This window comes from Momordica charantia (assembly GCF_013281855.1).
Source record: "Momordica charantia cultivar OHB3-1 chromosome 4 unlocalized genomic scaffold, Mcharantia_2.0 BLBB01000004.1, whole genome shotgun sequence".
Taxonomy (NCBI): Eukaryota; Viridiplantae; Streptophyta; class Magnoliopsida; order Cucurbitales; family Cucurbitaceae; genus Momordica; species Momordica charantia.
This window is the reverse complement of record NW_028275162.1, coordinates 21,902,726-21,918,709: the sequence shown is the minus strand read 5'-3', so window position 1 is coordinate 21,918,709 and position 15,984 is coordinate 21,902,726. Positions and strand designations below refer to the sequence as shown.

General features: G+C 35.3%; 1 protein-coding gene across 2 annotated transcripts; it reads right to left on the bottom strand.

Annotated features, from left to right (window-relative positions):
- Positions 1-1,558: 1,558 nt before the first annotated feature.
- On the bottom strand, positions 1,559-14,630 carry LOC111011838 (uncharacterized). 2 transcript variants are annotated; one of them, XM_088122837.1, is made up of 10 exons: positions 14,390-14,630; positions 14,128-14,282; positions 13,524-13,811; positions 11,873-12,002; positions 9,422-9,529; positions 9,219-9,321; positions 8,973-9,098; positions 4,643-4,836; positions 2,806-2,939; positions 1,559-2,061 (listed from the first exon to the last, which is right to left on the bottom strand). In XM_088122837.1, exons 1-9 carry the CDS (start codon positions 14,440-14,442, stop codon positions 2,843-2,845), a joined length of 1,254 nt encoding a protein of 417 aa, XP_087978963.1. In that variant the 5' UTR covers positions 14,443-14,630; the 3' UTR covers positions 1,559-2,061; positions 2,806-2,842. The 2 variants fall into 2 exon arrangements, with proteins under 2 accessions (XP_087978963.1, XP_022141443.1); XM_022285751.2 differs by having other exon boundaries at positions 2,812-2,939; positions 14,390-14,629.
- Between the last annotated feature and the right edge of the window lie 1,354 nt (positions 14,631-15,984).

Sequence of the window (15,984 nt, the reverse complement as noted above, 5' to 3'; positions counted from 1 at the left end):
AAATTAAGGGGAAGTTTGTTGGAACAATTAGATGACATTGTAACAAATGTGACATTTAATGTTGTTTGATTGTGGGTCTGATATTGTTTCTACCGATATTTTTTCTACGGCCATTAAAAGGTCAAATTTATTGTGGTATTCCAAACATCTACATTGATTATCACGTCATTCCAAATTTTATGATTTTACCCTTCCATTTAAGATATAAACGAATGTTTGTTCAATGGACTTTTTAAAGCATAAGTGAATGGTCAAGAGCAATATTGAAACTTTTAAAATGTAAATGATACTTTTCTAAAACAATTGGCAAATTTCATGGTAATTCAGTCAAAATTTTACTTATTATTATTTAGTTTTAACTTGGTTTAAAATTTAGTTTTAATTCAGTTTGAGATTATAATTTCATAAATTTGAGGTAGGGATTTCCCACCCAAAAATTCCCCAGTTACCTTTTCCTTTTTAATTTAGTGTTTTTTAGGTAAATATAAAATAACATAATTTATAGAAATTTAATTTACTAGATTGTTTACTATTTCTAAACATTTATATTATACAAATATTTAATAAATATAATACAAATGATTTAGAAATTTTGGAACGTGGACGAGGCAATGATATCGGGGACTTGGGGTAAGGACAAAGTCGAGGTAAGGCAAGGAATACATTTTTCATCTCGTCCCCAAGATTAAATCAAGAAAAAAATTCTTCATCTCTGTACTCGTCCCAAATTGTACATGCTAAGTTTGTTGGCGGAAAATTAACATTTCTATTTATGATTTCAAAAGTTCCAATTTAATCAACCATTTGATCAAATCTCACCAATATTCATGTTGTTACCCGCTCATGCCACATTGAATATTAGTAGGTAATCGAAACAAATTTTAAAATTCTACCAAATCATGTGAATCAAATTGAAACTTTTCAAACTATAGCAACTAGATTGTTCCAAACTATAACGACCAAATTGATAATTTACTTATATTTTGATCTCAAATGTTTGGGTTTTAATTAAAAATCATAATTCTGAATATTTAAAAATTTTAATTTTATCCTTCATGTATTATTATTTTATCTTTCCAATAAGCCTTTATTGTCACATCGTCCACCACTCACTATGTTGAACAAATCATATGGAGAAAGTCTAAAAGCAAATTTACCCACACTGCCTAACATCAAGCGATAAAGATACTTCTGACCCACAACCCTGTAAAGAACAATTTATCCTTTAAAAAGACCATTAAATATCTGTTACGTAATTTAGCTCAACTTGTTAAAGTATCTATTTCTGACAAAAAAAAATCGTGAGTTTGAATCTTTACCTTTACATGTTGTACTGTAGGGAAAAAAAAAAGTTAACATAAGCAATCAATCTGACCGTCGTCCTTAAGGTTAATAGTTCGATCTCACCTCGTAATTACAAAATTATTTAAAAGGAACGTTGAAATACTATTTTGATCTTTATACTTTCAGTTGTTGATTCAAGTCCGTAATCAAAAAACCTGAAGAACTGAAGGCTTCCCACTCATTTGCAATTACTGCCAAGGAGAACACAATGAGATAACAAGAATGCGGCATTTTATCTATATATGGACTTTTTTCATATTGATCTTGCCTAACTAGAACTCATTTCTTCAAGAATTCTCACATGGAAAAATGCTTCCAGAAAAAAATAAAAAGAAAATAAAGAAAAGTATCACAGATAGACCATAGTTTGCTGTGCAAACTGCAAAAAGGGATCTCTTGATTTATCTGTAATTCATTGATTCTGGCAGTGAGCTGCAGAATACAATGAATGGCCTTTGGCAGCAAAACAAACAACCAACAACAACAAAAACACCACCAATTTCATTGTTTCTGCACCAACACCCTTCAGCCCAGCCAGAAACTTGCAATAAACACAAAATTGCCAAAACCTTAGCTTCCCATTCAGCGTACTTTGAATGTTTCTGTTCTTTTTCTTCACGCTTTCTTGCAGCAAGGATGATGGTTCTACATGGTTGAGAGGAGAGGATAGAATTTATGATTCTTCTCATCAGTTCGCTCATGTTGCTAACTGCGGTCCTGAAATGATTGACCACTGAAATGTCATTGATGTTATAATGAAAAATTACGGAGTAGAAGCAATGAGATAGCCCACGAAATCCAACATGGGAACTGGAAAAGCTGTGTGATGTTTTAAGATGCAGTTCACAACAAGCTGAGCCACGCAAGCATAAATTTATCCTCAAAATCAAGTATAATTGGATCATGATATGGTGTACTTGGATGATAGAGCTTCACGAACTATATTACCCACGAAAGAACAAAACAAAATCAAATCAAAACAAAACAAAACAGAAGTATAAATCAATTTTAAATGGGTATAAGACTCATGACAAAAGTAAAACAATGAGAAATCAAAATGATGGTGAGACCCACAAATGTGGAAAATTGGAATAGGACCAACGAAGTTAAGAATTATTTCCACATTTTTTTTCCAACAAGAAACAACATTTTATTGATAAATGAAAAGGACGGATCCAAAGTTAACAATGAGCAAGGAATAAACTTTCCACTGATATAAACATTGAGTGCAAATGAGAGAAACTGAGTCTCATTCTCCAGTTCACATTTCCAATATGCAATAATGGCCTTATTCATTGGCATCTTTGACATTATAATAGGATCTTGTGTTGTTTTTCTTTTTCTGGTATAGGGAGAAATGCACTTGCTGTGTTAAATGGTATTCGATCATTTAATTGATTAAATCAATTTCTTACCATATGTATGAATCAAAAGCAATTATGGTATAATAGATATACTAACCCTTACCAAATATGTGATGAATAATAAGGGACAACAATCAGCTCCCTGTAGGAGGCCTTCGTTTAACCACCAAATCATCAGCTGAATAGTAATCAGCAATAAGCCGATACATGTATGATGAGTTATGGCCACCTCTGTCAAAGTGACAAGAGTAACTAATGAGAAATAAACAGATGAAATCAAGATCAATATAACAGCATTCCTCTTTTTCACTAAGAAAAAGAAAATCAATTGAAACCCAGAAATTTAAAAATCCAAAAACAAATATTCAACAGAACAGGCAAACCAAAGCACCTTGCTTTAAAAATGGGGATCATTGAATTGAAACGAAATAAAATAATTTAAAGATATAATTGATGACAAAGGCCAATTATCTTCTCCATCCTTAAAGCTCCAAAGACTGTGACAGATGCAATGGAAAAGCTTACGAGGGATTTTATATGGAACGGAGGGAAATTTAGGCCGATTGGGAATCTAGTTAATTGGTCTTGGACTGCGCTGCCTTCTCAACAGGGAGGAATGGGAGTTGGGTCGCTAGCACACAAAAACACTGCCCTCTTGATGAAATGGGTGTGGCGCTTTGCGAATGAAAAAAACAATCTTTGAAGGAAGGTCATTGCTGCCATTTATGATGGAGAGCCTTTTGGATGGTGGTCCAAGCCCTCAAAAAATTCTTCAATAGGCAGACCTTGGATCGATGTTCAAAGAATAACTCCAATTTTCAGCAGATTCATTGTGTACAAAGTTTCTTCGGGGATTTCTGTCAGATTTTGGGAAGATAATTGGACAGACTCTCTCCCTCTTTCGGTTACTTTCCCAGATTTCTATGCTATCTCAACTGAGAGGAATTTTTCTATAGCAAATTGTTGGAACACAGAGGCCTTGACATGGGACCTTGGCTTAAGGAGGAACCTATTTGACAGAGAACTTGATAGATGGGCAATGTTCATCGGGAAAATTGAAGGGCTGGTCTTAGGACTTGAGAATGATTCCTTGTGTTGGACTGCTGATAACAAAGGAGTTTTTACAGTGAAATCGGCCTTTATGACTCTCACCTCCCCCTCTCCTAAGCTAAATGCATCCACTGCATCTTTAATCTGGAATTTCAGGGTACCAAAGAAAGTTAAAGTTTTCCTCTGGACTCTCTTCTACAGGGGCACAAACACTGCTGAAAAAGTTCAAAGGAAACTACCTCAGTGGACCCTCTCTCCCTCAGTGTGCGGAATGTGTCTCAAGAACACAGAAATGGTGGATCATCTCTTTTTACATTGTCCCTTTGCAGCTAAAGCATGGAACTACCTGGCATCTTATCTAGACTTGGCTCTCAGCTTACCAAGGAAAATAGATGATTTTATAGAAGAAGGCTTTGGTGGATCCTTGTTAAAAGGAAAATCTTTCATCCAGTGGAATTGTGGCGCGAGAGCTCTTCTTTGGCTGCTTTGGAAGGAACGGAACAACAGAATTTTTGCAGAGAAACAGAACTCTATTGAAGACTTTTGTGTGAATATTAGGCATACGGCTTCTTGGTGGGCTTCAATCCACAAGAAGGCTTTTTGTAACTATGGTTTTCTTTTGACTCTTCAGAGTTGGAATTCCTTTATTGTATAGTTTCTTAGTTTCTTGGGGGAGGGTCTTCTCGACCCTCTGCCCCTAAGTTGTACGCCTCTTTTTTGGACTCCTTTTCTTTTGGAATGAATCTTTGTTTATTATCAAAAAAAAAAATGACAAAGATGATATTAAAAGAAAAATCCATCAATCAATATTCCCATGCCACTCGTTTTGATTTAGGAGTCGGGAAGTAGAGGAATGAAATACAAGAAAAAAGAACTGGACTTACGTGTCAGTAATAAATAAACTAACAAGCGATGGTGGCACATAGTCAAATGTTGGGTTGACTACATGGAGAAGAGGAGAACCAGTGTTAGTTCCAAAGTCCATGCAATCTGAAAATTCACCAAAGTCAAGTAGCTCTGATGGGGATCTCAGTTCATTGAGTAGAACTTCAGGATTGTGTGGATACAAAGGGCATAACTGTCAAATAAGTAACAAACATTCAGAAAAGAAATTTAAGGCAGCATGCCAACTTTGTACAATATCCAGAAGCCACAATTATAACTTTTCTCCATCCAACAGTGGGAGCTATCTATCATGTCAAGACTACATTGAAATATGTTCTGAGTATGATCTAGAATCTGCGAGTTTGTGGGTTAGGGTTGGAGGAAGAAGAAAATAGAAGGTGTTTGCTTATGCCCTCCCCCTTGAAATCGCAAAAACAGTCGAAGGGGAGAAGACAAAATGTGTTTAAAAAAAATATTAAGAAACATGACACGTCATAAATCTGTTATCTATTTAACAGTGGATAGCAGCAAGGACCAAAATAAATATTCTTTAAAAGTATAGAGACCAAATGACCATTTTCAAAGTACAGGGAGTAAACTAAACCAAGTTAAAAGTACAAGGAATGAAAGCGTATTTTAACCATTTTTATAATAGGAAGCAGAGTTTCATTAACATAATGAAATATGCAAGAAGAAACCAAAGGAATTAAAAATGATCACCAATTTGTCCGTGTATCAAATAGAATTGAGACACCAAGAACAAGCATTAAAGATAATAACATCCCAAATCTAGTCAAGTCTTCTATATTTATTATTGAAGATTCTTCTAATGCATTTTTATTTTTTTATTTTTTGATGAAAAACCAAACTTTAATTAAGAAACATAAAAGAAATACAAGGGCATTAAAAAAAATACCAACATGAAAGAACTACAAGGGCATAAAAAACCAGCCCCACAAAAGGAGTCCAAAACAAAGCTGCTATAGATCGAACTGCCAAATCGGAAAAATGCCATAGCACAATTTTCTGATCTTTGAACCAGTGACCAATGAGAACATGGAACCAAAGATTTTTGGTATACTTAGGAGGATGCATCATGAACGGGAAAATATCCAAAAGCCTGTTCCATAGCTTATCCACCACCAGGCTGAATAATAAGAGATTAGCATCTTCCAAATTATTTTTGCGTAGAAGAACCAGTTGGGTTTAAGATACCAACTAGGATTCCTTCTCTATAGTACTACGATACCATTCGTGTTAAAACCATCCAAGGTGAGGGTCCAGAAAACTTTATATTCTTTTTGGGGTTTTTTGATCTCTAAAGTTCCTTGCAGAATACTGGAAGTTAGATATGATCACTTCAAGTTGAATGTTGGAATTGAGACTGAGAAGATCTCATTCTTATCATGCATTATCGCCTTGAATCCTGCCTTACAGTAAGTCTTTGGCATTCTATACATTGAAGAAGACAAACCCAATCAACAAACTCCCAGTTTTAAAGATGTCCCCCGAGCTTAAAGCTCTCACTCTATATCATCAGCATTTCTAGCTTTTTTAACCCAAATTAATTTATTGGGGGAAGCCATAAAGAGTCTACGACTGTGCCATGAGAGGTCCCTCTTCTCCATTCATCTAACCAGAGAAGTGTATTAACACCATTCCTAACTTTCATTCAAGTTAACTGATCGTAAGACCCCTACATCTTAATGATGCTTGACACGACTTCTGCAACTACTCTATTTACATTAATAAGGCAGCAACCAGCGACCAATCTTCCTATATTTGCTCAAAATTATTCTTCTAAAGTGAATGGGGATCATCTGAAAAACACCAAAGCCATTTGGTAAGAAGAGCCTGACTCCTTTCTGTAGTCTTCCCGATATAGAGACCACCAAGCAAAAATGGAAGAGACACAAGCTTCAAGTTATCAAGTTACAATTGCATTCATGTTAGCACCTTCCTAAAGAAAATTCTTGGTGCATTCGTCCATTTTATACAGAATAACCTTATGGAAGACCAAGAGATAATAAGAAGATTGCTTGGACCAAAGCAAGGTGGTCCCCTTTTGATACGGGATCCATTCTCCATTTAGCCAGCATGAGACCAACCTTCTCCACTAAACGGGTTCCGAAAAGCCAGACTTTGGCTTACCACTTAAAGGTGTACCCAAATAAACCATAGGAAAGAAGCATTTAGAGCAGCTTAAATTTTAGCAGCTCTCTAAAGGAAAAATTCCTCCTCACCAATGTTGATGCTAACCACATTAGGCCAGATTTAATTTTACGACATACTGTTGTAGAAACAGTCTGAAATTCTAGCTTACATTTCTTCAGAATAAATGTATGTTACAGCAACTTGCAGATTCAACCAACTAGCATTGTTTCTAAGTTTTTCTCTCGATCTATAGAATATGAAACTGTTCGTATTTATTGATACCAAACATGGCAACTGACAAAACATTAATCATGAAAAGTTATACTTCTAAGATACATAATATGATCAACAGTTGGCCTAGCCTTTTCTCTTTCAGTTTGATTAGTACAAAAGCAATCAAGAGAGGGGGAATTTTGTGTCACCACAATTTCTTTCTTGAGATGACTAAGCCAATTTGGGGGTAGAGTTCAAAATAAAAGTAGATGAAATTTTTTTCATTTCAAAGATTTTAATTGTTGCTTTCTAGTCTATATCAGAACCCCACATGAATTTTTATTTTTGATATCCGTGTGTCCGGACCAGCTTACGCGCACCTCGACTAATCACGGGCCAACCGCCCGACCATACTACATTTGGTTGACAAGATAACTCGTAGGATATTAAATACTAGGTGGTGGCCACCATGGTTTGCAGCACCCCACATGATTATAGGGCAATAAATCCTTTGTTCCTTTATTGTGTCATCGAATCATAAGGTCCTTTCACAAATTATTATTACACGGCCATAGATAATTTCATTTATAGAAAAAGAAATTTCTAATATTATCGTGCTTTCCCCTACACATGTATAAAGTGAACACTTTTACATATTCTTTGATTATCACCTCATCCTTTCTACTGAAGTTTGTATTCTATGAGAGTCTCATAGAAGTTTGTGTTCATAATGAGACATGGTATACACCTGTATTTTCCCATCACAATTTCTTCAGACAAACGAGGCAGTTATGCTGTGCAATTATCCCCCTAACAAAGATACAAGCCAAGTTACTGCCCAAAGCTCTAGCTCACCTTCATCATAGCAGTCGGTAGTCATAACCACAACCTCTAGTTCAGTCACTAAGCTGTATGCAGTTTAGATGCATGGATGTTAAAGTTAATTGATTAAGGTAATCTCTCCCCATCACCCTTCACCTGTCTCCAAGTAGTTAAAAATGTTGCCAAATAAGAAATCAAACTATTTTTTGGGAAAATATTAAGAGGGATCTAAAAGGTATTCAGGCCTTAACATAGCAGAAATTTTTCAAAGGAAACTACATTCTTCGTCTTTATCGCCTTCAGTTTGTGTATTATGTGTTGGGGTATAGTGAATGTCAAAATCACCTCTTTTTCTCCTGTCCTTACACACTTAATGGTTGGTCCTCCTTATTCAAGATCTTCAACATGCAGTGGGTTTTTGACAAAGAAGCAAGTAAGAATGTTACTCAGTTACTAATTGGCCCATTCTTACTGGCCAATGCCAATTTTTTATGGATTAATACAGTTAAATCCGTAATCTCATAAGTTTTGAAGACAATAAAAAATCTTGGGTGGAATGTTTTGACTTAGCCATTTACAAAACTTCACAATGGTGCTCTTTTTCCAATTTATTTTTTCATCGTTATATTTGTTTAAATTGGGAGGCTTTCAATTTCTATCATTTTTTTTAGTGAAAGAAACAATTTCATTGATGATATGAAATTACAAAAGACCCCATGGGGTTACATGAAGCACTTCCAACTATAGATTAAGGAAGTGTGACTATAGTAAAGAAATAAGGGAAAACATTTGCACCAAGAAATGACTACAAAGACAATTGAGTCAAAAAGCCGATCTAAAGGGAGGTCTTTGTCGTTTAAAGTACGGTAGTTTCAATTTCTCTCATTATATTGCTGTTTTTTATGGATTTCCCGTTATTTTTCAATCTTAAAGTGAGTTTATATCTACTGAACATTTTTGTATATTTTCATTATATCAACGTTTCTTGTTCAATAAAAACAGGGTTGTCTATCACAATTAGCAAACCAGACAATTTGACATGATCAATACAATCCTGATGAAGAAACAATATGAGGGTGAAAATGCTCCAATGCTAAATATTCTATCGAAATTCAAACTCAGCCTAATTCATAACATTACCTTATGACTACCGGCTAGTACAACAAAAGGAACAGCATGCCTTTTAGCTGCAAGGGCAACCATATTCAACCCAACAGGTGCCATGACACCACCATTTGCCATGACAGCATGAGCTCCAACTATAACCTTGCAGAACAGATTTGAAAATAAAGCTATCAGTTCTCATGTGCGTCCCATTTCATGCAAAGATTGAAAGAATGCGTATTTATACATGTATACACACTACAGCTACCACCTACGACCTACCATATTCACCCGGGAGATCATGGCAAAAACTGCAGAATCAGTAATAAGTGTGGTTTGTAAACCTCTTGTAACCAACTCCTTAGCAAGAAGATGACCCTGATATCTGTGGTAACATTCAAAATAAACAAGCCATAGAGTAACAAAAAATATCTAAGTGTAATATAAATCTGCATTCTACCATACAGCTAGCTATTAGCACATACCTCGGAGCACCCTCAGCAACAAACACCCGGAAGGACCTCTTCTTCTCCTTAGCAGCACAAAGAAATTCCAAAACTGTTCTGGAACTCCCGAGAGTTAATATTACCTCACTGAAAAGTGGTATTCAATATACGTGAGGATATTGTGGTAAATTCTAAATTATAATTTCATATATGAAAGTCCTCTAAGTTCCAACTGCATATTTCAGGTGAAGCCAGAAACACTGAACAATGCAAGTAAATCAAATACAAACTTATGCCTTTGAACAAAGATTGGAGCTAATTTAATAATAAAAAGAAGAGCCGAAGGGCATCTGAACAAGATCAACAAAAATGTAGAATGCCTTACACATAACTTTCCCTTCCTGTATATTCCCTCGGACCCACAACCTCTAACAGTTTTACATAAGACAATCCCGATTGTTATTCACATACCACGCATTACATCCCACTACTCGCTTACCCAACACCCCCTCCTGTTAGTATATGTTGAACTCACTGATGGTCAAAGGTTTCTATCAATCCCCACCACCCAAACTTTCACCTTGCCCTCCAGGTGGAAAGCAGGGACCTGATTATTGATGAGATAAAAGGCTTCCAATGTATTTTCCTCAAGTTGCTGTCCAACCCACAGAATCAACACGTCCAAGCCATGTGCTGGATCTGATTGTGATAGGCAAAACCCCCCAAAGCAGCAGTAGGCGTGGAGGAGAATTCAAGCTTAGGACTCATTTCAGCTGATAAGAGGTTGGGCAGCAAGTTTCCTAGCCTTGAGTTAGAAAGCATGGAATATTGGGTGAATTCCTGAAGTAGATAGTAGTTGCACCTTGTATGCCACCTTTCAAGCATTTTATTAGCCATTTAATTAGTCAGCCAATCTCCTTTGGAGACTCTACATTCAGCATCCATCACTTTCCTCCATATAGGGTCCTCTTCCCAAGTAAATCACCACAGTTGTTTAGTCCAAAGAAAGATTTCTCAAAGGTTTCCAAAATCAAGACCAAAGGAAATGGGTTAGTTGACCTTGTACCAGCTAACCAAGTTGAGAGCCTCCTTCCTTGTTGTGGCCTTCCCAGTAAAAATATATCATAGATTTTACAATAATGAAGACATCGTTTGGGGCACAAAAAAAGTGGTAATGGGTATGGGTTGGAAGGTTTGAGGGATAAGCTTGGATGAGGGTTAACTATGAACTTTTTAGGGACTAATATTTTCCAGATTAACAACTTGCTTTGAATCATTTCAGAGGTTGAAGTCCAAAAGTGGATGCTCTTTGGGTTACCATTTTCAGGGAGACCAAAGTTGGGCATTGACCAAGAGTCAATACTGCAACCCATAATAGAAGCCGGATCTTGAACTTCAATAGCTTCACAATTGATACTCAATACCTTTATTTGTACATATACTTTTTTTTAATTAAGAAACTGAGAAGGAGCGTATGAATGATAGCTACAAAATAAGACAACCTAAGGATCGGGGTGCAGAGTTTTTTTTTTTTTTTTAATAACTAAGTCGGAGCTTTTAATCAGGGGCATCTGTACCCACCCCAAGGCTCAGACCCAGGCTCTTGGTATTAAGCTCACCGGAAGGTTCGAACTTGAGACCTCTAAGCCAGTATGACCAAGAGACCCTAAACCCTTGCCAATTGGGCTGCCCTGAGGAATTTATACTCATTTAAAAATTAAACCAGTAATAATTTGAGATCAATAATCTTGAAAGATTGAGGAACTTATCCTTATAGGCGAAAGATAAATGAATCTTTCTGCTCGGTTGCTTTTCCAACTTGAAGCCATTAATAGTAGACCTTCATGAGAAGTCTCCTAAAACAATTTTTCACAAGGATAAAAAGAAAAGGGGAGAAGAGTCTCCTTGTCTAATCTATCTTGGAAGGTTGGATCTTACCATTTGGCTTCCCATTTCTAAAAGTATAAAATTTTGAGTTAGTGGGGCCAGCTACAATCCAAACCCTCTGGTGTGTGAAGCTTTCGATATAAGAAGCAATCAAAAGACCAACTTACTAGAATGGAAAATAAAACACTGTTAGGAACCCAAATATACTAAACGAACCAAGATAACTATATTGCAAATCCAAAGAGAAATTACAATATCGATAGTCTTTCGAGAGGGCTATCCTCTCCCAAGAACTCCCTCAAGTTCCTCACACAGTAATCATCCCTAACTAATTACCATAACGCTCATAACCCATATACTAATATCATTCCTTAACTATCCCTAACAGGACTCTCACAAACACATGAGAAAAACATATGACAATTTTTGCATAAGGACCCCTTGAGTACGATAAAATAATTAAGATACATTAAGTATACTTCCCAAAGTTAATAACCCTATACTGATTCAGTAAGTCATAAACCAGATGGTCCAAATCAATACGATATCGAGGATACAAAAAAACAGGTTAGCTTACTAAGATTAGTTCAACATGAGATATACTTTTGATGGATGTGTTCCACTGCTTGCTCAGCAATCTGTTCGTGACATGTTGCAATATCTTGAATGAGTTCATTAACAGCTTCAATTACATCGTGCTTGAGTTTCCGACTCCTCGAACTCTTATCAGCAGCTGTTGATGAGAACAACTTGTTAGAAAGAAAACCTTGCATTCCAAATGAAAAAAATAATAAATAATAAAATGAAAATAACCACTCCACATTTAACTAACGAACAGAAATAAATGGACAGATAAGATAACGTTGAAACACACACATGCACAGAGTGCATATTTTCTAAATAGACTTTTGTTCAAGAGAATTAGAAAGAATATAACACTATCATTTATCAGGGACCCTACTTCCTACTAAAATCAAAAGAGAGAGCAATGAGCAATAACCAAAGAAGGAGGTGAATAGTTTCCAGTAGAAAAGATTGATGGATGCTACAGGTTCCCGTATTATGCCTTATCGCTAATTCCCTGAAGAGACTAAAAATGGATCCTGCTCCATATAATCTCACTTATTCAAGTACTTTTTTTTAATAGAATCAAAGAACATTATGATGTTCTTTATCGTTACAGGTTCCCTTATTATGCCTTGTCGATAATTCCCTGAAGAGGCAAAATTGGATCCTGCTCCATATAATCTCACTTTTTTTTTTTTTGCGAAAGCATATAATCTCACTTATTCAACTACTTTGTTTTTTCTTTTGATCAGAAACAAATAACATTATGATGGAATTACCAAAAAAAACAACCTAGGGGTGGGTGTAGAGAGAACCCCTCCCAAGAGACCACTAGTTTATAAAAGCCTTCCAATTTCAAATGATTATAGATAACTATAATTACAAAAGAAATCCCAATTATACTCTTCCTTTGTTTTTAAAAATAAACTATTCCTCATCAATTATATTCTTCCTTTAAATCTAAACAGCTGGATCTCCAAATATTCATATAAAGGCATTGCAACCAAAAGGGGTCTTAAATCCCAGTTTACTCAAAAAGGAAAGAAGCAGAACTTTCCAAGGGCATAATTATGAAACTAGTCAAACTATATATATATATAAATTTCAACACCCTACAAATGATTTTTCATGCCTAAAAGTTAATATATATAACATCCATTAGAAGTTGAAGAAGCCAATTAATTTTCTAAATAAATGTTTGACAATAATATTTTCCTTTTACATACTTGCTAGCGTGCACATCAACTAATCTCGCCGGAGAACCAATTGACCCTATTACATTTGATTTCGAAGATAGGTAGCCACCATGATTTCAACTCATTCTCATAGTATTTGAATGTATAACAATAAGATTTGACAAAGAAATCCAAAGTCAAACAAACTTTTCCAAACGATTTCAAAATTCTATTAGAAAAGAAAATACAAAACCAGATATGTCAATATACTTATTTGTTCAAAACCAAACAACAAAGAAACTTTTATCTCATTCCCCATGACACATTCTTGCATAAGCTTGCTGTGCTTCCTTAAAAGCAAAGCTTTTATTTTGGATAATCACACAACAACTTTAGCCAGAAAAATCATTAAAATTTTGGGATGTCACAATCAAATACCTTCGAGGACATCATAGACCTTACCAAGTAAGAAGCATGCAAAATACTCATCAGCATAAAACAAGGAAGCTCACATTTGCTTTTTCCTTCTGAATCACCTCCAGATGATGAAGTTTGATGGATAGATGTTTGGTTAGGAACGTCCTCAAGAAGAGTTTGCAAGGAAGGTGGCCGCAGAGTGCTTCTTGCAGCAGCTGCAACAGCAGCGGCTGACAGGGCCGGGCGATCATCTTTTTCAATGTCATCCTCATCATCACTAACTGCTGATAAGCTCAACCCGGCAATAGCAGCTGTGGTGAGAGAGAGATCCTCCTCTCTAATAATGTGCAAAACACGCCTCACAATATTACCCACAGCAAGCTCTGCAGTTGTACATTATCATATTAATGCAAATGAAAAAGCTAAAAAATTAGTAGATTAAAACCTAATAAACATGGCCAGAACCAAATGATGATAATTGAGACGTGATTAACAATTCGTTTTCAGCCTGAACAAAGAACCAGTCACAAAAATATATTAAATTTTTGTAAATGGGTAAAAAACCAAAAACGAACATCCACTATATTTCACGAATTTTAGCCCTGAGATAAAATTAAGAAATTAAATTCTCGTCAAAGACCAACCCAAGGTTAAATATTAAGTCATAATTAACAAAAACCAATGAATCAATATATGTACCAACAGGATTCGCAGCAATCAGCTGCTCGCCAACAGCTTTCACAGCATCAATCAAAGCGGCAGCCTGATTCGTGTAGGGTATTCGCTGCTGCGAAATGACTGAACGAAGCAATTCAGCTGTAAGCTTCGCAGTGGCCAGGGAGCCCTCGATTTTACTGCCACAATATCATCCCAAAAATGAAACATGGAAACGGACTCCAATCCAATAAACGCAACCAACAATTCAATTTCCAGAAATACCAACAATCCCAGATAAACTAACCGCTTCTTAAGCTTGATAACGAAATCATTCACAACGGCTTGCACGTCTGGCATAATCCTGAACAGATGAAGCGAAAAAGGGGCAAAATTGGTTGCGCGTCTGCTTACAGAGAAAATCGAAGAAAGAAGTGGGAGTTGCAGCAGTGGAATCTGGGTGGGTCTTGTTCTTGAACTCGTGAGAAGTTCTCAGTTTTCGCTGCCCCTTTTTGTTCTTTGCCTCTTTTGGGTTGAAATTGGACTTTTCTGTGGATTTTTTACTCGAACCTAATTTTATCATATTTGTAATTTATTTTCTAGTTTTCATTTTAATATAACGTTTTTTCTTTTAGCTATTTTTATTATAATGTAATAAATACGAAAACCTATAGCTTTCTTTTTTAACAAAAAAAAAAAACGTATAGCTTTCTTTTATGTTAATGTGGCTTCAACCAATAGTTGAGATCCGAATAGATAGGTCGAGTTGATTTTTGGCCAAAATCTACATTTAAAGATAAATTGACGTTGAAATTGGTTTTTGACAACATAAATGACCAATGAATCGAGTCTATTTAAATATAAGAAATTGATAAGATTTATCTACATTGTATTGAAGGACTCAAAATTTCTCATGCTCAAATTATAAATAAATAGATATCGTCACAGGTAATTAATTATAATCAAATTGAAATGCATCTAGCCCCAATTTCAATGGATTTTTCTTTTTGCTCGTTAAGCTGGTCATTATTATCATTACAAGCAAATACTATTTTCTTATAAATAACGTATCACTTGCAATTAAAGTCCCACGGTAATTTAAGCGATAATATTTGCCACCTCATTTGACTATAATAAAAAACAAATAATATTCTTACCTTTTTCATCGAGGACTCCTATTGTTAATTCTACCAGCAAACTTTAAATGCTTGATTTAGTATGTGAAATAGTGAGTTTGATATATTTTTAAAAATTCAAGTTTTCTGTCTCTTTTTTTTTCCCTCGTGTCACGGTTTTTATAATTTCAATTCACTTTAAAATAAATTATTCGGATGATCATCCCGCAATGTTTTTTCAAAATAGATTTTAAAGTAATTTGACTTTTTAAACATGTCATTTTATTCGTTACCAAACACGTGGATGATTTAAAAACTATTGTAGCTATCTAAAACAATTTAGGAAACTATACTATAATAAATAATTATTCCAAAGACAATTTTAGAGAAAATAATTTTTATTTATAAAGCATTTCGCTCAAAAGTTATTGAAAACATGCTAAGTTTGGTAGCATGAATCATACTTATAATTGGAACTCGAATCAGCGAGAGTGCTTGCTCTTTTATGTTGAATAGGTGATAACAACCTGAACCTTCACAGACTTGAAGGTAGTTTAATTGGTCAAAATACATCTCTCTAATCAAAAGGTCATGAGTTCGAATCTCCATCACGACAAGTTGAACTAAAAAAAAAACTATGAATATTCAGTTACCTGCTCCACCAAGTCTCAACTCTAGGAAAATTTCAATTCCATGTGCATAAAATGTGGCCAAGGCAAGACAACAGGGTTTTCATTGCATTCAACCCCCTAGGGCTAAAGAGGAGATGACTTGGAAAACCACACAA